At 39.1% G+C, this 25247-nt stretch overlaps 3 protein-coding genes across 4 annotated transcripts in view; 1 reads left to right on the top strand and 2 right to left on the bottom strand.

Annotated features, from left to right (window-relative positions):
- The window catches only part of LOC128739960 (tetratricopeptide repeat protein 37), a 186822-nt gene that overhangs the window by 109243 nt on the left and 52332 nt on the right, over positions 1-25247 (top strand). The window lies entirely within an intron of this gene.
- Positions 1-25247, bottom strand: part of LOC128739958 (histone-lysine N-methyltransferase, H3 lysine-79 specific) — a 64095-nt gene that overhangs the window by 21996 nt on the left and 16852 nt on the right. For both annotated transcript variants that reach the window (XR_008412191.1, XM_053835462.1), the window contains exons 2-6: positions 9533-9901; positions 5756-9471; positions 4581-5125; positions 4347-4523; positions 4031-4270 (exon numbers count right to left, since the gene is read on the bottom strand). Coding sequence is in view for 1 of the 2 variants with exons in the window: in XM_053835462.1 (XP_053691437.1) it covers positions 4031-4270; positions 4347-4523; positions 4581-5125; positions 5756-9471; positions 9533-9799 (4945 nt within the window). In the remaining variant the exon portion in view is untranslated. The remainder of the gene's footprint in view (positions 1-4030; positions 4271-4346; positions 4524-4580; positions 5126-5755; positions 9472-9532; positions 9902-25247) is intronic.
- On the bottom strand, positions 23195-23602 carry LOC128739952 (uncharacterized protein K02A2.6-like). Its single transcript, XM_053835454.1, has one exon. It carries the CDS (start codon positions 23600-23602, stop codon positions 23195-23197), a length of 408 nt encoding a protein of 135 aa, XP_053691429.1.

Genomic DNA, 25247 nt, shown 5'->3' with positions numbered 1-25247 from the left:
AAAATACTTACCGTAAAAGCACTAGTCGCCGCACATGTTTAAGTCGCCGCGCACTAGGTGATATTTTCATGGATATCTTCAAATTGAGATTAATACAGTCAAATGATCAATTTGATGAAATCGATGAAAATATCACCTAGTGTGCGGCGACTGGTGCTTTCACGGTATCCAGATTTTTTTTATTGCGTTATAGACCAGAAACTAGATAGATCCAGTATTGCTGCAATTTGAGAACTAGTTGGGCGCCCCGTTTTCAAAATTATAGCAAAACGAGGTGTCGGTGGTAAAAGTATGAAACTATGTTATGCTTGTTTATTTTGAAATTTAAAATTCTCTTTCCGAACACAAGAATGTTGAAATTGTTTTCCAGGTGTTGGTGGAAAATGGTTTTGAAAAAGTATAATTCCACAATTCTAAGACGATAATATTTTGGTAAATTACCTCTTGTCAAAAATAATCCAAAAATAATCAAATTTATTCGACATTAGGCGTATTGATGCGATGACCAAAAACAACAGTCTATTTGCTTTTTCAATGGCAGTGACATTGTTTCTTTTTCCAGTGACAATGTTACTTGGAAAGCCTGATTATTTGAAACGTAACCGCGAAAGATTTACGGGTCGTTTTTCTGCATTCCTTCGTTAGTGAATATCCACTAAAATTTTCGCTGTTTATATTGTTTACTGATATTATTTCACTTCTTTCCAGAGAATATGCGAAACCTGATGCACTATTTGAAACACTTTATGGGCATTTATTATTACCAAAGTGGGTTCGGATTTTGATGTACTGATTTTTTGTTCGGTAGACTGTTAGTGACAAAATGCAAAATGTAAACAAACCGAGTGAGTGTTTCTTCCGCCTTGGTCCAGCAGAAAACAACTCTCACTCGGTTTATTTACATTTTGCAGATTGGTCCTTTTGAAAAGTTGGTGCCAAATAGTTCCTGGACTATCGAATTCTTACAGCACTTCCAAGAGCATCAATAACGGTTTTTTGTGGATTCAGGATTAAGTCACTGTCTGAGTTTTTTTTAACCCATTATGACCCGGGTATACCTAAATTTGGACCAAATGAAGTGAAACTTTATAATCTATTATATTATGGCTCGAATGTGTCGGGAAACGCAAAACCGTCATTTGGAATGCTTTCAAGGCCAAAATATCGCAGGTTTAATATTTCATAGGCTCAGTTTCAAACAAACAAATTACAAAGTTGTTTACAGATTTCTTATCGAATTTTGTGATAGACTTTATATATAAATACCAATTTACATGTCAGGTAATGTTTCGTCACTAAATGTAGACTTTTTCATGCGTTTTGGAGACAATGTTTTTTTCGCCATTTTTTCAACTTTTTTCCACCATTTATCGCAAGTTTGCACTATTGACAATACAGATGAAATGACAAAAACTGACAAATTATACCACACGCACATCAGATTGATGTCTTATCTCTCTTGTAGTGATATATTAACAATGCTAACTATTGAAATTCAGCAGTAAACAGGTTTTGAAGACGAGGTATGATATATCATACGCTAGGACATAATGGGTTAAGCAAATAGGGCACTTTACCTTTTGTTTTTTAGAGTAAGTACGTTAGCACAAATCAGTAATTGAAGTTAAACTGAGTTATTAAAACTAAGATGAACTTATCTGCGGAGAACTCCAGTAATGAACAAAAGAAAGAAATACACTGTTTAAGGAATATGATGAAGGCTATAGTTACTATACATATAGTTCGGCGGATACAAAAATCGGCAGCCAAATAAACGTCAAAAGCGGAGCCAAACGTTTTTCAAAATTCGAATTGTGGGATTAATGTTAATAAACACACTTTATTTTCATAGAACTAGTCATTTTCAACACCCACTAGCGATTATTTTCCGTTTTTCCGTAAAAACCTGCACATTTCTCCATAATTTCAAATTTAATTTTAAAAACCAGAGTTGCCAATTTGCCTGGTTTTCTATCCGCCGAACTATATATATAGTAACTATACTGAAGGCCCGCCAGCATCAATTATGATCGGCCTTAATACTGGCTAAAAACAAGACTTTAATGATAAACAAAGCTTTGAAAAAAGGGTAAACCCTAGACGCTTTACTATAAATAGGTGTGTTAGATTACGATGTAATGGAGCAGTTGTCAAAATCGGCTATAAACAAATCGTCACAAGCTTTTGTTTAGGTGTCTGCGACAATATCACAATCGTAGTGTCAATTACGCGGTTTACAGCAATCGTTTACTTGCCAAACTTGACTTATTTCACCAAGAATCTTCAATAAAGTAGTTTCCATTCCGCTTCGCTCTTTGGCAGGAAACATAAGGTCCGTAACGTAGCATGCTCCATATCGACTTCTCCAATATAAACAAAAAAAATGTCATCACGCGCGCTTTTAGTAAAGTATCTTATTTGGTATATGTAAGAAAACCACAGCGGCAACTAGCAAACAAACTGTGATTTCAGCCATTCGCCGCCAGGTACATTCAGTGTATGCAAGTTTGGTTCAGAAAAATTCTTGAATGAAATCGGACTATCAAGACTTGAAATATATCCGGAGTGATTCGCGATAAGGGCGCAACTAACGAAGTGTAAACAATGAAGAATATCACTGTGATAATTTGCCAGTACATTTTCAAGTCTTAATTTAAATAAAAGTTACAAAAATAAAAGTTTAAAGACATAAATTGGTGTAGAATAAATCAATCTTATATTTTCACCGCAATACTGCATAAAATTTGTGCATTCAAGCTCTAAATCTAAGTTTTATAGTTGAACCCCTTGGAATGAGCCTCCAAGCATTTTGACAATGAGATTCGCCCAGTCCTGTTTCGCCTTGTTTTGATTTTTTTATTTAGTTGCGCCTGTTTACAATGCGCCTGTGTTTTGAAAACAACGCAGTTTCGCTCTTTACCATCGCCTGTTTACAAAACGATTTGTAAATAAGCTTGTTACTTCATAACAATGAATGGGGCTAAACTGCAAATTCTCTTTTGTTTTGATTAAACACTTCTATCGCCCATCACTAAAAACTTGTTTTAAACAATTCTAACGATTAAAACGGAAGAAAGGATTCTTGCCAAGGATATTATCAGTCTTCTTAAGGCTGATGGTGTAATAAAACGTACGATTTGTTTACAATTTGCCAGTTGAGCCCCAATCGCGAATCACTCCGGATATACCTATCTTTTACAGAAGGTATAGTATTCGCTTAAAGTTGGGTGCGAGGCGACGAACGCGGGTTCATATAGTCATAACATAAACATTACATTTTTTGTTCATAAATATTAAGTTTCTGCGAAATAGGGCAATATGCTAGTGAACTATAATTTAACCAGTTTAACCGTTAAGATCCGTAATAAAATTTGATCGCTGGTAACACAAAATGCTACCAAAGAACTATGACATTTTTTTATATGAATATTTGCTTTAATTCAGTTGAAAACTCGCTAACTATATGGTATTATCATACTTGGTATGATATAGGTATCATATACTCATATAGGTATATTAACGAATAAGCATGATAAAAGCTATGATCGTTTATTTGACAGTCACAAATGGTATATAATTAACCAAGTTACTGTCGTTTTTTATTCTATCAAAAAGTTTACAACCACTCATTAATAAAATTTGGAATCAAATAATTCAAATTCGATGGAATTTTTTAAATCTTCTTATACGTTTTGGTGATACATTTTCGCAAGAGAAAAAATAACATCTCGTGCAAACATTTTTGGGATAGCGAAAGAAATTAAAAAAAATAGAAAAATAATTTGTTATTCGTACTTGAAGAGCAATTATATAAGCATTAATGGATATAAATGTTAGTATAAGCATTAATTTATGGTAATGCATCAGCTAACGCTGTTGCAAGGACATCACAGAAGCCAGGGCAGTAACTTGTTATATAGAATAATAAAGACTGCGAGATGTACGTTTTTCATGCATTGTCAAAAACAAAATAACTAGATATATTAATAAATCACTCAAAGAGCAAAATTTGAAAGATTATATCACTTACCATCAACGTCATTTCTATTATGACGCAATAAATGCTGACGATCTTCGGAAGAAAGTGAATTTATTTCTGGACTCATCAATGGCCCTATGCCACGTGTTACTCCTACCGGACCACCTTGACTTATTTGAAGAACGTCTGGATTGAGCATGGAATCCGAACAATCCGTGTACAACATTTTGGGAGGACGTGATGTATTCTCAGTAATTGGAGATCTTCGCTTCATTCCGGAGGATGGATATTCTAAAATAGAAAGCAATGAATGAGTAGATTCATTCACGATAGAAACTGTACAATATGATTGATAAGGATCACTTACTGTCTGATTTGGAATGTACGGTTTGTACCAATTGGATGCTCCCACTACCAACTGAACTACCACCGCTAGGACCCTGAACATGTATTGTTGCGTTGAGATCTCTTCGATGTCTCTCTTCATCTTCTTCTTTGCTTTTAAGGGATGCAATTACCCGAGCTCGAAGCGAAGCTGCCAATCCTGTTCCAGTGTTCAAGATGATAATGTAAATGTCAATTTAACAATTAGTTTTCTTACCTTCTAAGGGAGGACTTCCATTCATTCTTTCCATTCGTTCGTCGATCAAATGTATAGATTCTCGGCGAGAATGTGAAGAATCCATTACACCGACCTGGTGACTACGTGAATGTAGTTCATTATGGCGACTGCTGCTACCACTGGATTGGTGGCTCGTGATTGAGAGACTATGCGATCCCAAGGAGGGCGATTCTTGTCTGTGCGTCGGTGGTTGTTGCTGTTGCCGCTTGTGCTCATCAATAAAGTATGACTCTAGGTAAGGTTTTATATCTGCTCTTGGCAGAGCCATATAAGGGGGTTCGGGACCTGTACGTTCCGACGACGAGTAAGACGGATTATCAACTCTACTCTGTTGATAGACTACAGACGAGTGTGGAGGACCTGAGTATTGTTGATTAGCAGCAGGAAGCATGCGCCCGTCTATTGGCGCATTGCTAATACGGGACGATAATGATGTCTTGCTGTTACTGTAAGCGGCGACCTGCGCCAAGGTAGCCAGATTGCTTTGGCCTTGAAGATGTACAGGAGACTTGCTTTTTTCAATGCTATTAGAATGAGATATATATTACAATTACTACAAGAAATTGAACGTAAAGTGATTTAAAATTTTCACTGAACAATGATCGGGCTTTATATGAAAGATTAGTAGGATCAGACGGGACAAAGCGTGTTACTGAAGTTCAAACTGTGCTGCATTAGAAAATGGACAATCGCAATGCGCTATGTGCGTAACATTTTGGGATATTTTCTGAACAAACGTGGACATATTGAGCAAAGAGAGCTCTTTTTAGTACCAACAACATTCTGCTCCATAGCGCCATAAATGTAACTGAATCGTTTGTTTGAGAAACCCCACAAGCGCTATTTGATATGAGTCAATTTTCATGAGTTTTTGGCAGTTTTGAATCCTCGGACATTCCTACATCTTCTCTCAAATTCTGGAAAAAGGTTGGCTCCATAAACCACTTTCAGTAAAAGCAAAGCCTAGGTGCTACATTTCGTTATCGAAACTTGACCTTTTGTTTTTATATGACAGACTTCGCAGCCGATCCTATTGACTCTAACAGCCTTTTAGTAGGGATTGAAAATATTTCGAGAAAATCAGCTTTTTGTTATTTTCATACAATTGTGTCAAAAGCACATGTAACATAAGAATGGAAAAAAATGTAACATACCTGCCATTGCGACCAGCTTCCTCCAGTACCCGAATGCTAACCCGTTCCGGACGTTGTACATTGGTATTGATGACAGTGTGGCCTTGTGGTGCGACAGTTGTGCTCATATTGACTGCCGCATTGATAATAGATTGATTGGAAATTTCCAATGTTCGTTCGATCTCACCGTTCACGAGATCACCGATAGTTTTCACTGTACTAGTCGATGCCGCAGGAATCGGATGAGTTAGTTTTTCTTGTGATAGGTGCCGCCTTAAAGCCATTTTGGCCGGCGATACTTGTGTATAGTCTGGTTGCGATGATGATGAACCAGGCCGTGAGTTGTTTCCGCCCAGCTGCAGTGGTTGTTGTTGCTGTTGTTGGAGCAATTGTTGGTTGGGCGGTGCACTAATATGGCGTAAATTAATGCCAGTTGTGCCTGCATATTCTCCATCTAGCGCCGTATTAGTTGAGTTTTTATGGTGAGTTTGCAACATTGAAACGTCAACTACGTTACGAGGATCAAATCGAAACTGTTCCGGTGCTTTGAATTCCAATTTTCCTTCGCTCGAACCTCTGCGAATAAGTTGGTGACTTTGTGAATCCACAACCACGGTATGAGCCGGGTTAAAGTGCATCGCCATTTGGGTCTGTCGAAATTCACGAGCCTCGCGTTCGCGTTCTTGTTGCTGCAAAATTTGTTGATGTGTACTATTGCTTCCTGGAGAATGGTGATTAGATGACATTCCTTTTTGTTGATAGTACTTGGAATTCGGTGAGATTTTCGTATTTTGGCCAACGCCTTTATATGGTGATACGGGAGCGTTGGAAATTGTAGTGGTCGCATTCAGGTGGTGTGTAGTAGTGACAACATTTAACATGGTTGGATACTGACCTGGCTGACCCATAGACGAGCCATTACCAGAGTGAGGTAGGTTAAGTTGGCTTCCGCTATTGTTGTTGCTTCCACTCCCACCACGAATAGAAATATCATGAGCTGCACTGTGCATTGAATTTGACGGTGGCAAAACATTAGAAGAAAGGTACACTGTTCTTCCATAAGACGATGATTTATTAGGAGATATATGTTCGCCATGATGTGATAATGTTTGCGAAATTTCTCGCATATGTGATACCTGGAGTGAGCTGGTTTGCTGCGTTGCAGTATTGTTATTAATGGTCTTTGGAGGGCCTTGTAACACTGATGTGATAATACTCTTCAGGCGATCTTCAAAGTTAACCACCTTATGCGAATCCTGCAGTCTTGATCGTGGTTCTGATTTAATATTTACAGAGCTGCTGGCTATTGTTGTTGCCGTTATTTCTCCCGTTACGCTTGCACCAGGTATATACGTTTTCGGCAGGTTAAAGTTGGCAGTATTATTTACACTACTATTACTACGGTGCGACTTGCTGAGGGTTTGAGGTGCCGGCATCAATGCCGCATCGCCAGGATGGTGTGGGTGAGAATGGTGGTGGGCTATTTGCTGTTGATGCGGCTGTTGCAGGTGATTGTTTTTACTATCACGATCTTTATATTTGCTGTTATTATTAGCCAGAAGTTTGCCTGCCTCGATTTGTCGCCCTGTTTCTAGTATTTTTTGAGCTAAAATCTCGGGATTGTTTTCTTCAATTTTTCCTATATCAGGTATTTCAGGCCATTCTTGAGATCTAGTTCGATGTTCACGAGATTTACGTTGAGATCGGGATGATCCTGAACTATGCTTTGACGACGTTATCTGGCCTGTGTGAACAGTGATGGGGGTCGATTGTGATTGTGTTGTTACCGAGTGTCTCTGATCCTCATTCCGTGTGTGGTGATGATCTCGAGTCGAAGTATGCTGTTGTTGCTGATCTCTTTGCTGAGATGCCTGTAAAGCTACCGCTGCCTTTCTCTCGTCGGCGAGCTTCTCTACAACGTTGAGTTCACTTTCTAGGCTTGAAACTTGCGCGTATAATTTTTTCCTTTGCGACAGGGTGTTAGCAATTTCTTTCAATACCAATTCATTTGATGTTTTAGGTGTCATCTCTACATCTTCTGACTTTATGTATTTTTCGGAAATTTTCTGCACATGTTGCGAAACTAGGCGCTTTTGCTCTTGTTCGATTGAATTAACCTGGTTTTGAAGTTTAGCTGCCATTACTTGCAATTCCTTATGCCGCCCAACAATCTCCTTGGCTTTGCACAGTAGGTCGTTTTGACTTGTCGTACTAATACCAAGTTCATTCATGCGTGCTTTTAGCAGTGCCACGCTATCGTCAATGAGAACCTTAATTTGTTTCTCCAATTGTCCAGCCCGGTTGAGCAGTCGCTGATTTCGTTCTCGTTCCCGCTCAATTTGTAGTTGCATGTTGTCTTTGTATGCTGGTTTCCGCATAGCTTCAATCGTTTTCATGAATTGAGCCTTATACAAGTCTAATAATATCTGTAATGCATACGGTGTTTCAGAAGGTGCATCAGGGATGTCTAATTCATTATGTTGCATATCGCCAGCCAGTGACGTAAGCAACTGATCGACGCATCCTGGTGCTGGAGGAAGTCGTTTACCTATAGCTTGGTCCGATGTGCTCAGCAAAGTTTCACTATGTAGAAGATCAAGTCCATTGATTTTGAGTACTCTTCTCTGTCTACCTTTCTTAACTCTTCCGCGCTTCTTAGTTTCCGCTGCCTTGGCTTCCTTTGCTGCCTGCTGCGCTGCTTGCAGTGCTGGATCTTTCTTAGATGTTTTAGTACGTGTGATCTTTCTACGTTTCTTTGTTGCTGTGGGTATGCGTCCATTTCGAAGAACTGGTGAATTATTATTTTCTTCTTCCGAGTGACTGCTTTTTTCTTTACCGCTGCACCAATCAGACCAAATTTTTCTCGTTGTTTGTCCAGTGGTGTCACCATCACTATCTGAACTGCTTTCATCATTTGTAATTGTTGACTTCTGATTCGCGTCTCTTTTTGACCTGGAAGCACGGGTATTGGAACTTCCACTGGCTTGTTCCCCATTATCAACTCCTTTTGTTTTTAGTCTTTGAAAATATCTTTCTAGTTTAGTGCGGTCTATTATATGTAAGTAATAAGAAACTGGTTTTCCTGTCCAAGAAACTGATCCTCTGAGAGGCGACATTTCGCTAACGTGCATTATTGTGCCAATATCGCTTAGATTTCGATCAGTGATGCGAAAATTAAGCGGACAAAAGCTTTTTGATGATACAATTCTTGCTCCATCCTTTAGATCTGCAAACCGTTCTTTTAGTTGATGATCGACATTTGGTCCGAACGCAAAGTTATTCACGAAAACAATAGTTGCGGAGGTAATTTTCTCTCGATGTTCGTCAGCTAGAAAATCTCCTTTGATAAGCTCGTAATCACCATACTTTTTTCCGAACCATCGCATCCACAATTTGAAAGTAGCGGTCATTCCTTCAGCGTACCGCGAAGGTACATCAGCTTTTTCTATGCCATAGCAAATTTTAACTGGTGTTGATGCTGCCATTTGCAGCACCACCTGACCAACACCTGAGCCCAGATCAACGAACACGTCATCTCCAGTAATTTTAATTTGATCAATCATTTGACAAATAAGGTCGAACGAAGTTTCACCGTACACTTCTGGTGAAAATGGTTCGTACTGGTTTAGTTTCTCTGGTTCAACGACGGCTTGATTGTATACCTGTTGTATTATATGTCGCAATAGACCACGAGAAGGATAAGTAAACCTTTGACTCGAGAGAGACGTTCCCTTTTCCTGAAATTAAAGAAAAACATTTAACATCCTGCATTTATATCATATTAGATCGAAGCCTTACTAGGGCAGCCACACTGTCGATAGCTTTGTTGAACCGATCGCAGAGATTTTTCATTGCATCATAATCTCCTGTGTCCAAGTCATTTAAATTGATCTCTTCTATTGCGGATTTGATTTCCGGCATATCTTCGCATACCCATCTCACATTTTCGATCAATTCAATGCCGTTATCATGTCCACCACCGATAGAGAAAGGCCAGTTATACAGAAATGGTTCCGCTCCAGCCGGCGACTGTAGTTTAAGCTCTTTGTAGTTTGGAGTTGCCATATTGCAAACGGTGTTATTGAATGTTTGTCACTACGTTTGTACACTTATTTTTCTGAACTTTTGAGACAATTATTTTACGAAGTATTACAGCATTGTATAGACCTGTAATTAGAAAACAAATATTTATGTAATCGTCCTTTTGACTAGATTTATACCTATTACTATCATTATCAAAAAAGAATTCTATTGAAAATTAAATTGAATTATATTGCTTCGATATTGTTCAAATTTTGTACTTCAGTTCTCCTTTATCAGAAAATTTTAGATCCGTATTTTTATTTATTTGGTGTTTAGCGTGCCTTTTTTCGAACTCGAGGCGATCCCTAAAACCCTTTGCTTCTTCAAAGATTCATAAATCTTAAAACATTCAACCGATTTAAATTATTTTGATACCAAATGGAAGCTATTTTAATACAGTGGGATTTTGATTTTGGCATGGTCCGATTTTGACACTAACCGGCTTTCGCAATACGAAATATTTCGCTTCCAAATCTAACGTATGCATTAAAAAAATGGACTTTTTTCGGATGGTGATTAAAAAAAACTAAGTCTGCTAATGGATTTTGATAAATTTCCCATGGAAGGTAATTATATGAGTCATTCCATCTCAAACGTACGCAAGGTTCCCATAGTGCAATAAAGTGTTAATAAAGTCATCATCAAGTTTCGAAATTACTTCGAACTTTCGAATAATCACGGGAGTGAAATAGGGTATGTTGCTACAAGCGTCGTAATTGCCTATTCCCGTCCTATCCAACACAAATTATTAAAAATATCAGCATTTTTATGATACACAATGCAAAACTAGTTATTCCCTAATATTTTAGTTAGTTGTCTATAATACGCGATCAATCAAAGTGAGCTGAGATCTATTTAAGTGCTTTTTATCATTAAAGAAGTCCTTCCAGCCAAATTTCCTACGTTTTTTCGTGCGACGAAGAAGACAATGTCTACCAATCGTTTTAATTTCCGTCATTCATAAATGATAATAACTTACGCAAGGCATTGTCGTTATTCTACAGCCAGGAAAACTTGCCTGATCTGCAGAAATTTTGTAGAATAACATTTGTCATGCCGTCCTACACAAATACATGCGCGTTAGCTTCGTAAACATTGTTGTGATTTTTAGTTCGGACGATGAAAAATTTTGATGGACGGATTTTAAAACGGATTTTAGAAATAAAGTCAGTTGCGCAATTTCAATAATATGCTTTAATATTCGCTTTTCAGTGATTTCAAAGTTCACGGATCGGAAGGTAAGTGTGTTTTAGTCAAATCAGCACAAGAAATTTTGGAGTATTCATTAAATCCATCCAACAAATGATGAAAATTAGAATGGCTTTACTTATTACGACGGGAAACCCCTACCATATTAGTCGACATAACAATGCATTATATCGTTCAAATAAATTTGTACGAGTTTGTTACTTTTATTTAAATATATGTAGAAGTATCCAGAACAGCAAAATTTATTATGCTGATTCTTTCCTCTTTTTTTCCTTTTTTTCGGGTTATCCAACTGGTCGCTTAATAGCGTATAAAACTCTGCGCTGGGCCCTTTTGTGATGTCAACAAAGTGTCAGGGAGACCTCAACCATCAGTTCTACCTGACGAGACAGGCACTGTCGCCCAATAAAACACAGGTAGAGCCCCAAGCATAGCCGTCACGCCTATACCCGCAGGCGGAGGCGTTTCGGCCCTGCGCGGACTCCCCGAACTGACTAAGATCTCTCTGCCAAAGGCCGGAATGTCATATTTTAAATATAATGATGATGATGACGATGATGATGATAATGATGATGATGACGATGATGATGATAATGATGATGATGAGAAGAAAAATAATAGATCGAATTTGTAAATGTGCTTTGGACTTTTTGTAACACTCGAGTTGCAATATGTGGTATAGTGAAGAAGTGTAGGATTCGTCAGCCCCGCCTGACACCTGTCTTCAACCGCGCGCCCGCTTTCAGTTTTCCAACACAAACAACCACAAATGAACCAATAGGTAAAACAAATTTCGGAGCATTAATGGTTATCAACTTATCAGGGCAAATTTAATCTTTCATCCCCTTAGTATTCACAGTGCATTCCCACGATACAAAGTAAATTGAGCGCAGCACAAGCTGGACGTTCGCGGTAGTCGACAGAAGCTTCAAAATATAGAGACTCGCCCGCCTTCCAACCCTCGAGACCAAAGTGCTGTAAAGCTCTGGGCTCAAACGTCTCTTTAAGACTCGACCCCTTCCAATCGACAGAGCCCGCGGGCGGCCATCAGAGCTCAGGACAGCCACGGGGCCAGTGCAAAAATCCTACTCTATCTAGCAGCACCGCCTAGCCGAAACTCGAACACGCGACACGAATTGACCTAATTTTCCCATCTGCTACCTAAGAAGTGCTATTACCCGTAATCATTACAGAGTGGTCCTTCGGCATCCAATCGGATCTGGTATCCCGCTTACATCCCCTTACTAACCCTAAGCCCCCGACCAACTCAATCAATCCGACATTTTTCGGAGATATTTGTGACAGTTGTGATAAATAGGGATGAATCCCAGAAAACTTCATCTATTGTCAGAGATCCCCGTACTGGCCTTATTCTTGAACGGAATAAAAGCACTTTCTGAACAACGCAATAATCACATTTGGTAAATTTTTACCCCGAGTCCCACTTGAAATCACAAGAGTATTTTGATATATACCCACATTCAGAAGTAAACGTGACCGCTGTTCATTTACTGATTAGTTAAAAAGCCCTACACCACGACAAGGTTCAGTTTTATCGTAGGGATGTAGAAGTATCCAGAACAGCAAAATTTATTATGCTGATTCTAGGTTGAAAATGCATCTTTTTCATTAAAATACATTATTTAGCTTTGAAAATGTCCGGAAGTTTCAGGTAGACGTGTTTAAACATGCTTTCGCTAACAATTGAGTTAAAATTACGCATGCCCCAGATATTCAAAACGTCATATCTCCCAAACTACCAATATTGTTTTTTTCTAGTTAAGTGATTCATATGTAGAATTTTCTGACGAACATTTTGAGCCTATTTATTTGAAAATAAAATTGGGGGTGTTTTGAGATATTCACATTTTTCGAATTAAATTGCAAAAAAATGTATGATTTTGACAAATTAGATAAAAACTGGTAACATCATTGGATTGTGCGGCCAAAAATCCATAGAAAAAGTATATTGCCATGTCTTCCCATCAAACTGTCTCAGAGATATTTGAACCCGGAAAATGGCTTTTTTTAAAATATGTAAGTAGCGCCACTGCTAGGGGGATTGATGAATCGGCATAATATCTTGTGAAATTGGTTGTGGGGTCGGAATGAACAATTATGCCAACTTTGGTTGAAATCGCTGATGGTCGGATCCAATTTTTCCGATTTTTGTGTACGTTTGAGATTGAATACATGGGTCATTCATTACTTGCAACAAAATTCTACAGTCGAACTCTAACCGTGATGGCGAAAACAGTGAAGCTACTCCATTCAGAAGTATATGCGCGTTCAAAGAACGGTATCCCACCGCGTCGAAAACGGACATCGTGCGGCACTTTGTGGACGCCGGATACGCCTGTTCCGGCATCTACAACATCTTGGCACTATTGGACAACACAATCAGAGCATCGAAAGCAAGCCCGGTTCCGGACGGCCGCCGAACCTGAGCGACAAGAAGCTCCAAAGCATGCTGAAAAAGAAAGCACGAGGAGAAATTGGCCGCATCGCTGCGTGTGCTGAATAAGATGGACAAGACGATTTTCCCAGCGAATCGCGACGTGGCGGTGGTGAGAGACGACGAGACCTATCTCACCCTGAATGGCAATGACTGGCAGGGCACTTCGTATTTGACTTCCCCCACGAAGGAAGTGAGCTCCGAGGTGAAGTTCATGTCATACATCAAGTTCTCTAAAAAGGTGCTGCTGTGGCTGACAATCAGCGAGAAGGGCCGCTCTTTCGCTCCGGACTGGCCGTGAACGGGGAAATTTATACTACGAAGTGCCTACCGGAAATTGCGTCGTTCATCAAAAAATACCATAAGAGCGAAGACGCGGTATTCTGGCCGGATCTGGCGTCGGCCCACTACTCGAAGCGATCGTTGGAGGAGATGGAGCGGCTGAATATCGAAGTCGACGAACCCGCCCAACATCCTTCAGCTGCGTCCCCTCGAGCATTTCTGGGCAAACCTGAAGCGTAAGATCTACTCCAACAATTTTGTCGCGAAAACTGAGAAGGAATTGATAAATAATACAAAGAAAGAACTCAAAAACATGCCTACACGCATGTTTTCGTCCGCCATGGCGAATGTTCCGGTTAACTGCCGGAAGGAGCTCGCAATGGCGCAGTTTATTTGCAAGTAAACTAATATGGTTACCTTCCTTTGGAAAATTTATCAAACTCAATTAGCTGTCATAGTTTTTTTTTAATTTTTCCACATCAAAAAACGGTCTCGGTTTTGGCACGGTTTCGATTTTGACAACATAGGAGTCACGCAAAAAAGGTTAGGGCTTAAACGTCTTTCTAAGACTTGAGTCAAGTCACTTGACCCTTCTTAAGCGACAGGCTTCACGGCCGGCTATCACAGTATATCGAATTTTTAAAATGGATCTGGATATGAAGGCATTTAAAAAACGTAAAATCCATGGATTAACGGAAGCAACAAAACAAAATCGACAGGAAAGATGCAAACTGCTTCTCTGTCGGCACGGTGTTTCAGAAGTGATCTATTCTGATGAGAAGTTGGTTGTTCTTCAAACACCGCATCATGCTCAAAATGATCGGTTGTGGTCGGTTTAGATCAAGGACGTTCCAAAGCACAAACGGAATGTACCACGATACCAAAATTCATCAGCGGTTATGGTATGGGGATGCATTTCAAAGAAAAGGAAACTTACTCTATTATTTATTAACAAGGGTGTGAAAGTTAATGCAAAATACTATCTAGAAATGATCTTAGAACAAAATTTGATACCTTACGTTCGGGGAATGTATGGTGAAGAAGATTGCAGCTTTCATCAGGATGGAACGCCAGCTCAGACTGCAAATCTTGTGAAGACATGGTGCAAAGCCAATTCGACGGATTTCATATTAGAAAAGGAATGGCCTCCAAGTTCTCCTGATTTGAAGCTCTGGATATTTGTATACGGCGGTACATGCAGCAGAAGCACAAGGATCACAAATATCATAATTTGGATGAATTTAAGGGCGGACCCTACTCTGGAAGACCGAAAAATTATATAGGGGGATCCGGGGCAAAAGGACACCTTAACTGTTTTCAATTAATTACGGGCAAAAAGAACCAATTGGATTCAACCTGAAAAGGCCTAAAACTTAGATGAGGGTACCGTGAACGTACCATATTCTGCGCAGCTCCTAATTCTGCGCATTTTTCTTTATATATGTATTTTTCAACATTGTGCATAACTATGGCCATTGAGTTATTTTTTTATAAATCTCTGTTGAATATTACGCCATTATTCACAAAAGGGCCATAATATTTGACAGCGAAATAAATTAAAGTGAAACTGAAAGTATTTTATATGTCAGAAAACAACGTCGTTAGCGCCAACGCTAAAACTGTCCTTCTAGAAAATTAACAAAATACTAATCGAAATTCTTTGCAATGATCAAATTACCCAGCATAATTAGAAAGAATAATTAGTTTTAGTCATGTTTTAGGCAAAAAGAGTGATTGCATGCCTTGTTTTCGTTGGAAAAATACGATGCAGTAGTGCGCAGATTTAGGCACAGATTTTTTATTCATGTTCCAAATTCTGCGCAGTAATGTATCCTATGAAGAAATCGCGAAAAAATACGCAACTTCTCCCAAATGGTTGAGGTATAGAGGCATAGAAATTCAAGTAGAACCTTTAACTTGCATTGATTGGAATCCTGTGTTACAGCACGGGGTCCGAACCTACGAACGCCCATTCATGGAACCATGTCTTCTGATTTTTTCGACAGTCGAACTTCATTGAGCTGTCAGGGAGTGGGGAAGTGGTTTCTATATGAAAACACAATTGTTAATATTAGTCTAAAGTATAATGTTCAGTATAGAGAAAACCCGAATGAACTCGCCCTTCACGTTATCAACAATAAAATATTTAAAATAAGGCCCAATCCAAATGATAATAATGTTCCTGTGCCACCTGGACAGCACAAGAAGGCCAGATCATGGATTTAATCATGGTAATGGCTAATGTCGGATTTTTGATGTGCTTTCAGCGTATAAAGACATAAACTACATGGTATGAATGTTTATTGTTACTTTTTAGGTGCGCAGAATTAGGAACAAACATGCGCAGAATTAGGAACATGGGCAAGAGAGTGCGCAGAATTAGGCACCGTGGATAAGTTTACAAAACGAAAGATATACTCAATTGTTGGTCGACTTTTAATTCCCATGTTTTTTACCATATATTATAGACCGTAGCACTACATGTTGCTGCTATCAACGTTATCAATTTAACTCTAGAATACTTATAATAGCGGAGGAATCATAAAAATGTCTTAACTGCGCAGAATATGGTACGTTCACGGTATAATCTAAACAGTTTCAGTGAGTTCAATATCAAAATAATATAAATATAGAAAAAAATAACGTTTTCGTTTCAGATGTTTTTCCGCTCGATATCAATAGGTACGGGGCAAAAGTGCCACTATGGTGGGGAAAATGAGCACAAGTAGAGAAATGTTGAATTTTAACTTCTATCTATAGGAATTACGTCTAGTTAATGTGTTAGACCAAAAATAATACACATAAAAGATAAATAAGATTTCAGTTTGCTTGTTTTCGGCATAGTCATTATCATTTTGTGCAATTTTCAAAAAGTAAAATTTCAAAATCATTTTAATGTCTGAGTTTATATTTTTTATCGATGAACTTTCTTATGGTATATTGTAAGACACTTTAGAAATCATAAAAAATAACCATAACCGAACCAACCAACGGTTGAAAGCACCATCAAATAGTAAATAAAAAAAAATTCTTCGTTTTCATGGAAAACTGAAGAGTGGCACTTTTGCCCCGGGTGGTCGTCTTGCCCCTATTTTCGTACATTTTTTTCAGATGCTAGAATTATAATTAAGTGTTGGGGTATTTTGGTTATTGGTTACGGTATATATTGTATTTTTTGGATACCAGAATAGTGATTATGCTGGTGGCAGGTGGGTGCGTGAATGCCCTCTATAAAATAGTTCCTTGCTGGCGGTACGTGCCGGGAACCAACGGAGTATCGTAGAACGGATTTCAAGGATGATTTTGAAGGTTTAGGTTAATACCTAAATTGTTACGTAGCGGTTTTTGAAAATTCGAAAAATTACCAAAATGGCGGCAATTTTCCCAAAAGAAACGTGTTGTTTCATCAAAAATCACCAATTTAAAGCTCATAAAAAATTGAAAAATTGAGATATCAAAAAACGGCTACGTAACAATTTAGATAATTCAGAAAACTTCAGCCGAATCGGTCCACTAGATTCTGAGATACACGTACCGCCAGCTAAAGAAACATGGTTTTGAGGAAAACGTGTTCAAAGTTTCGTACAGCAATGGACTTCCCTTTAGGTGACTCCACAATATTTGCCAGTGGCGACTCGTGGGGGCTTAGCTTACCTGTTCAACCAGCGAAAATACAAATTAATACGCAGCTTTTTTTATTATCGCATTTCTATATTTTAATCATAAAACAAACTTTAGGGGTTTTCACCGTAGCGCTTGCCATGTTGCGTAAACGGTGTATTTTGTGTATATACTGCCGCAATTCGCATTGCAGTTCCAGTTTCTATGGAGATGGAACTGTTATGCGAGTAGCGGCAGTATAAGTATGCAATACTACGTATTCGCAACATAGCAAGCGCTACGTGAATATCCCTATTTATTTAAATAGCAACGGAATACGACGGTTTACTTTACCAGCAAACTCGTCTCTGAATTTTAATGACGAACCGAAAACTTTTTGTTCAATTTACCTATTGAACCAAATTCAAGAATTACCACCTTACTGCGATGCGCGCACAAGCCCACACCACACGCACCACAAGCAATATGCGTAAGTTGTTCAATGCTAAAAATGAACGAGTTAATGAGAAAATTTTGCGAATACCTAATGCATGTCAAATCGCCAACCGCGCTCTATTTTCAAATCCCCTTCGTACCAACACATTATTCCTGGTGCTAATCTCTAAAGTAACGTTCAAAAGTCGTGTTGAACGTTTCGTTCATTAGCTTCCTAACTAAATAAAATATGGAATCAAAGCGCGTGCCATAGGGATATGTGGTAGTAAGTTGTTCAATGCTGAAGATGAACGAGACAATAAAACGCCCGCGCTTTCGAGTAAAAGCTGTGTCACATTCTCTTTTGATCTCCTTCGTACCAACACATTGTTCCTGGTACTAATTCAGTATCAAGAATCAATACGGAATAATGCGTTGGTATGCTTGTGCATTGAGATCTCGAAAGAAACGTTCAAATGTCGTGTTGAACGGTTTGCTCATCAGCTTCATAACTAAACTAAATTCGTATTGCATTGCATATGCGTCGGTGCAAACGAAATTTGGTCGGGCTGAATTTTGTTTGCCTGTCCTATGAACAGGTTGAACATGCGGACGAGTCGCCACTGATATTTGCCGTAAGTTTTCAACGAGATCGGACGAGACAGGGGTGGCCTTGTAGCCGCAAGGTTACCGAGTCTGCCTTGACAAGTGAGTGGTCGTGAGTTCGAATCTTAGTAGCATCAAGCCATTCGATGTTAAGTGACTTTAGCATGGGTTTATTCTCAGACCCCTCCACATCCTTCCTACTGCATTCTGCATTTTTACTAACAATGAAAGCCTCTTGCCAGGGCAAGTTGTAAGAATTGTACTTGCTTGAGGTGCGAATGAAGCCACTTGTTCAAGGGCAAATTATAGCTTGTTCCGCTTCCTGGTTCTAGGAACGAGATTGGTAATGCATAAGTAGTAAGGAACACATACATACACACATACACACCCTCACTCTGTGCTGAACTCTGCTTTACCGACCTGGAAGCCTTTAGCCGGGGCTGGTTATAAGAATGATACTTGCTCGAGGTGCGAATGAAGCCTCTTGTCCAAGGACAAATTATAACTAGTCTCCGCACTTCCTGCCTCTAGAGCTAGATTGGTTGAAAAGTAGTAAGAAGCGTAGAAGGAAAAAGGAGTGAAAATATACCGAGACTTTAAGCACGGATAATAAGCAGTTCGCTCACTCTATAGCGATACTGTATTAACAACGAAGTGCGGAACAACACCTGGATAAGATCACAATAGATCAAAATACTGGTCGATAATATCCACACACAAAAAATCGAGATCAGATATTAAAAAATCCTTTTGGCATGACATTTCTGAAGGTGTAAACGTCTTGAAAATGCAAAAAAATAAAATTCGATTTTTCTGACTGTCCACAGTAGGCCTCCCCCCCTTAAGTTAGTTATCAACAAGATATGGGATGATATTCCGATGGAAGTAGTGCGTGCCGCATGTAACGACTTTAAAAAGCGTTCGAAGTGTGTTATCCAGGCAAAATGTGATTCAATATAGTAATGATTGTTTGTTGCACTCTGTATGTATGGGTAAACAACTTCTGAAAGTGAAATTCGAAGTTCAGTCTTTATTTACAAAAATATATGACTCCGTTTTTGTTCGAATACATATGTGTCACACTGTAGGAGGCTTTCCGTGCAAGTTTATTGCAAATTTACGCAAACTTTGGACTGTATTTTTCGTGTAACAAACGTTTTGAGTCTATTATTTCCATCGAAATGTAGTGATGATTATACAGTAAATACAAAAAAAGTGTTCACTTATCTTAATGTTGTAATAAGTGCAGTTAAAAAATTAGCTGCTGAAAATCAGCTTAATATGTTGAATAGGAAAAAATAGAATAAATAACAGATTTTTCACTCTGCTGCTGCAATAAATTATGAATATCCAATGTAAAATTTTAAATTACAGTATAGAATCTAAAAAAGTAGCTTATATAGACAGATATTCAAAATGAGATAATTCATTGCCGAAAACATTGGATGGCTTTTATGGTACCTTAAACTCAGTTACTGCAGACACCCACATGTGTTGTTGACGAATAAATTGTGTAGAAATAAATCTGAGTTAATAATGCTACATTATGCTTAGGAATTTTCTAAAATATAAATACATACTACAAAACATTGACTGCTTCTAAAAAGGAAAAAAAAGACGTGAAAAAATGATTGAAAACCACAAGCCAGAATCACTTTAAATAAAACTTTAAATAAAAAATTTAAACATAATATGATTACTCGTATTTGTCAAAAATATACATAATGCACTTCGGATAAATTGTTTAACTATTTAATTAAGCGTTTAACTATTTAATTAATTGGGAGCAAGGATATATTCAAAATTCTTACCACTTCACGTTTTGTTTTAAATACTGGTTTCATAATGTATGTCGTTAGTCTGTGTAGCATCTTGAGCTCCAATTTTTACACAGGATATCGGTGTTTAGCATCGCAAATTTATGGCGCGTATTGCAATACACCGTGTAATGCAATGCTTGATAAAAATTCTTTGGTACAGTTCAGCTTTATGGTAGAAACTGTTAGCGTGGGTGTAGCTGAGGTGGAAAATCACAACAATAACAAAAATCGATGTTTCATTTTGCTCTTCACATTCTCTTCCTATGTGGGGCGTTTGCTTTTATCGATTTTTCTTTTCGTGTCTCTTTTTGCTCATATATTCAAAACTCCAGTCACTGTGTGCAATGTTGCCACTCACAGTTTTGTGCCTCCTCCCATATAAATAGAAAACAGTTTCGACCGAGGGCAGACGTTTTCATTTTCAACCGAATTGATATTGCCGCTCCCACAACTATTTTTACCCCTAGAAAAACTAGCACTGCTGGACCACATTGAAATTGAAGCTTATATTTGGCACGTACAATACACGAACGCTACTCTCACGCGAACCAAACTTTCTTCGAAGATTTCCCTGAGCAGAATGTGCTTTGACCGACCAAGAACCGTATGCGAAACAGGAGTGAGTTTAAACTTTGCTTCGGCTAGCTGTTGGAAAATCAATAAAATATTGATTAGTTTTTCTTCGCTCGTTTTCATGGTACACAAAACATACACATAGAAGAAAACGAGATGGGAATAGCACAACATAGCAGCAGCATAAAACATTGGCGTTGTGGTAGCCTGGAGGTATGAGCATGGAGAAGGAAAGTGCGGCCAGTGATGCTAGAATATTTTCGGAACAGAAGTTAACTGTGTTTTATTGCTATTAGAGAGCATTTGATATAATCGATAAATCGTGTCAATTTAACGTTTTCAATGAAAATATCCATAGACAATGTAAGTTCCTAGGGGTCAATCCCGGCGTAGTGGTTAGTATTCACGCCTCTCACGCCGAAGACCTGGGTTCAAATTCCAACCCCGCAGAAGTCACGATTGATCTAAGCTGTTCAAGTGACTATTGCGTGTTTAGATAAGAAAAAGAATGGTTTACTACTGAGGACTACACTAAGTTTGTTACAAACAAATACGTTAAGTAGTTAAGATTTAATCGACTATATTTTGTGACCCGAGAATAAAGAATGGCGTAAAAATAATTTCCGCTTCGGATGACAGTTGTCAAGAATGCCACTGTCGAGTGCAGGGTTGAGCACAGTAATTAACTCGAGGGGCCTCAACATCTCCCTTTTTATCTGTAGAAGTACGGGTTGTAGCTAGTAGGCATCCGGCGGAACAAGCGGGTGGTTTTTTCGCGGTAGACGTGGCGCATCAGGAGCCGGTTGATCTGCAGAGACCGATGAACCTTCGATGAACTTGAACTCTTGCAGCAGGATATGGAACGGCAGATGATGGTTCGATGAAGCTTCTTCCATGTGGACCTCGAATTTAGTGTTCCCCCGAGCACGGAATTGTTTGGTGTGTGATCTGACTAGCCTACCATCCAGCAACACATTGTAATTGATACTACCAACACGTTCGATGACGGTATCAGCTAGTCATACGAGTTTTCCATGCTTAAAGGTGCGTTCATACACTTGATCGCCTTTTTCGAAATTTCGCTTTTTCGCCCCATAGTGTCTGTTGAATTGATTTTCCATGTGTTGATTTTTCTGGAGAACGAAATCTACAGGTGGTTTCAGTAAATCCAAAGTGGTCCGATGTTTCCTCTCCATCAAAATTTCTGCCGATGACAGTCCATCTGGGCTTACTTGTTTGGTGTTGACCGATAAGCGGACAAGAAAATTTGCGGAGAACGGGAAATAGAGTTTTGCGTTTCTGTAATTATTTTCCTTAAGCCTCGCTTCAGAGTATCTACAAAGCTCTCCGCTTGTCATTGGACACGGCTGACACGGAGCGGTACGTATGTGCACGATGCCAAAAGACTCGCAGAATTCGCTGCAAGAAAACTGCGTTTCATTATCGCTGACAATGGTTTCTGGCAGTCCGTATCGAGCGAATGTTTCAACAAAGAGCAGCTCGATGGTCATCCTAATGGTGATAGTCGATGTTCGGATCTTTGGCCACTTATTGCAGGAGTCGACAATGTCCAGAAAATACTGTCCTTCAAAAGGACCGGCATAATCCACGTGGAGCCGTTGCCAGGGATGATTAGCTTGTGGCCACGAGGAAAGTCCTTTATGGATGACCTTGTTGAGTACGGGTTGCTGATACACTTTCGGCACAACGATTCAACCAGCTAGCATGAGGCAACCTCGCACGAGAGAAAGTCGTTTCTTGCGAGCGTAGAACGGACGAAAATCAGTTTGCACGTGTTGAATTACTTCCAGAAGCAGCATGTCCTTGTTTGTGGCAGCTTGAAGTTGTTTGAAAGAGTCAGGCAGAGCAGTCAGTGCTGCATTTACGGTAGCAGACACGTCCTCTTTCATTTGAGCCGAAGCAATAACGAAGTCGTCATCAGGTTTTGCTTGCAGGTCGTTGGTCTAGATAGGATGTCCGCATAGCCAAACTCCTGCGTAGCGACTGTGTGATATCAAAATCATACGACAGCAGAATGAGGGCTCATCGTTGTATGCGGTTGGTTGTATGGATTGGTATACCTTTCTATGATCCAAATACTGCGACCAACGGCTTGTGATCGGTGTGTAGGCTGAATTTTCGTCCATATACGAAGCGCTGAAACGTGGTGAAACCGAAGATTAGTGCCAATGCTTCCTTTTACCATTGACCGTAACGCTGTTCTGCTGGAGTTAGCATTCGGGAAGCATGGTACACGACTTTCATGGAACCGTCTGTGAAGTGTGAAGTGAATTGAATGGGCGTCGTAAATCCTGCATGTCGCGAACAAATTTGCCATAAAAATTTGTAGCACCGAGGTATGATCGCAAGGTGCTGAGGTCGCGTGGGGGCGGCATATTACATATCACTGCTGTTTTGACAGGATCGGGCCGGATCCCTTGGTGGTTGACAATCAAACCGAGATACTGGGTTTACCGGCATAAAACAGCACTCCTGAATACGCTCCAGAAGCCAGCCTTCCAAACCAGCTACCACGTCGACGATCTTTTGAAACGTGCCGGGGGCAGATTTGACATCCGGTGGCAAGCGATTAAACTCAAACAATCCACAATGAGTATTGATCGTGAGGTACTGTCTGGAATCTTTCTCAACCGGTATTTGGAAATACGCATCCGGTAGATCGATGTGCGAGAAGACTATGAAGACTATGTCGGAGAGCTTGGCAAAAATCTCCTCGGGGAGCGGGAGAGGATGCTGATTGGGCTGAATGTCGCTATATAGGCCAGTAGAATAGTCAGCGCACATTCTTACTTTCAGTGGCTGCCCATTCACTGCTTTCTTCCGAACGGCAACGATGCACAGTGGAAACCATTCTGGAAAAAGGCGGTCAAAAGTCTTTTCTCGCTTTTCCTGACGTTTTTGAGCTTAGGTGTCTTCGGAGGAATTTCTTAAAAAAGTATTCTGCATCTGTTGACATTTTCATACAATTAAGGGGATAACACATTTGAAAAAATTAACTTTTTATAGGAATTAGATAGCATGTTCATGTGTTCGGCAAAGTTGTAGATCTTTGAATTTCATTAAACTTTCCCGAAGATACTAAGTATCTGCATCATACGGTTGACCCCCTTAAAATCAGTAACTTTTTGTACACAAAACCTCCTCTAACCGGTTTGACATTTTCTACAAATTTTCTGATACTATCAAAATACGTGTAAATGTTGCTTTATTTGCTTTAAAAATTGCTTTGAAGCATAAATTTTACCGTTTTTACAAGTAATTTTTCCATAAATAGGCAGCTAAAGTTAACCTCGCTTGAACCGCCATAGAATATAGTATAAGTGTGCCAAAAATCACGGCCGGGTCTGCTCGAGCATTTTGATTATTTCAATTTTATGAATTACATACATATATGCTGGTTTTAGTAAGTTATCAGGGTTTTATTATCTCTATATGTTCATAAAACACATTCCAGCGTTACGGGACACCATCCCTACTATGCAGTTGCTATTTCATCAAATCCCTGGAATTCAAGTGGAAGATCATGTTTTCGTTAATTTCGTTAATCGTGAGAAAAAAAAAGCATTTCTCACAGTAAAAATGGCTAATTGTGTCCCGTAACGCTGGAATGTGTCATAATAATTTCACAGGATCTCGTCCACGTCTGTTGCAGAAGTACTTTCGGTTTGGGACTTTTGTGAAAGTTTGTATGCTGCTGGTAACAACCACATTGATTTTTTTTACTGTTGGTCTTCTTGAAGTTGAAATCAACGGACCCGACGTCATTAACAATCTTCTGAAAACATCATCCTTTGTCGATATTCTGTTCAAAAATCAGAATGACATACAATCATGATTCATTACTATTAACATACCTTGAACATTTACGTGCACGCTTTTCTCTATGGCTATTTCATGGCTGTATCATAGCAATAAATTCTAAAACTGGCAATATCGACAACATTCTACTGGATTTAATGTAAACAGACATCGGGGTACGATGCTGGCCCAACAAGCAGTCGTCGCATGTTCGAATCTCGACTGGGTGCACATGCCGATGAAATGCTGATGCAATAACATAATATGTTATGACCATAAAAAGGCGGCCAGTAATACTAGCATATTTTTTGGAATAGAAATCAAAGGGTATAATATAAGAGTTATTCAATTTTAGTAAATCAATTTTTTTATTATGATTTCGAAAGATTAACATTTTGAATATATGTGTGTGAACCGCGCATGTCGGGAGCGATTACACAGTGAATGAAAGTTCAGCGTCGTTTTTTCTCGAAACCAGGTTCTAAAAGTTGGCTCCATAAATTTCACAAGAGTGACTGAAGGCACCGGAGGGTATCTTCAGCCCATTAAGCGATTGCTTCTATTTTTTCGGTCTAGGCCTAGTTCTAGAGGAAGAACAGATGGTTTCAATATTCTTTTAATAAAAAAACAG

Source organism: Sabethes cyaneus, chromosome 3 (assembly GCF_943734655.1).
Source record: "Sabethes cyaneus chromosome 3, idSabCyanKW18_F2, whole genome shotgun sequence".
NCBI lineage: Eukaryota > Metazoa > Arthropoda > Insecta > Diptera > Culicidae > Sabethes > Sabethes cyaneus.
This window is presented reverse-complemented; position numbering and strand designations above follow the sequence as displayed.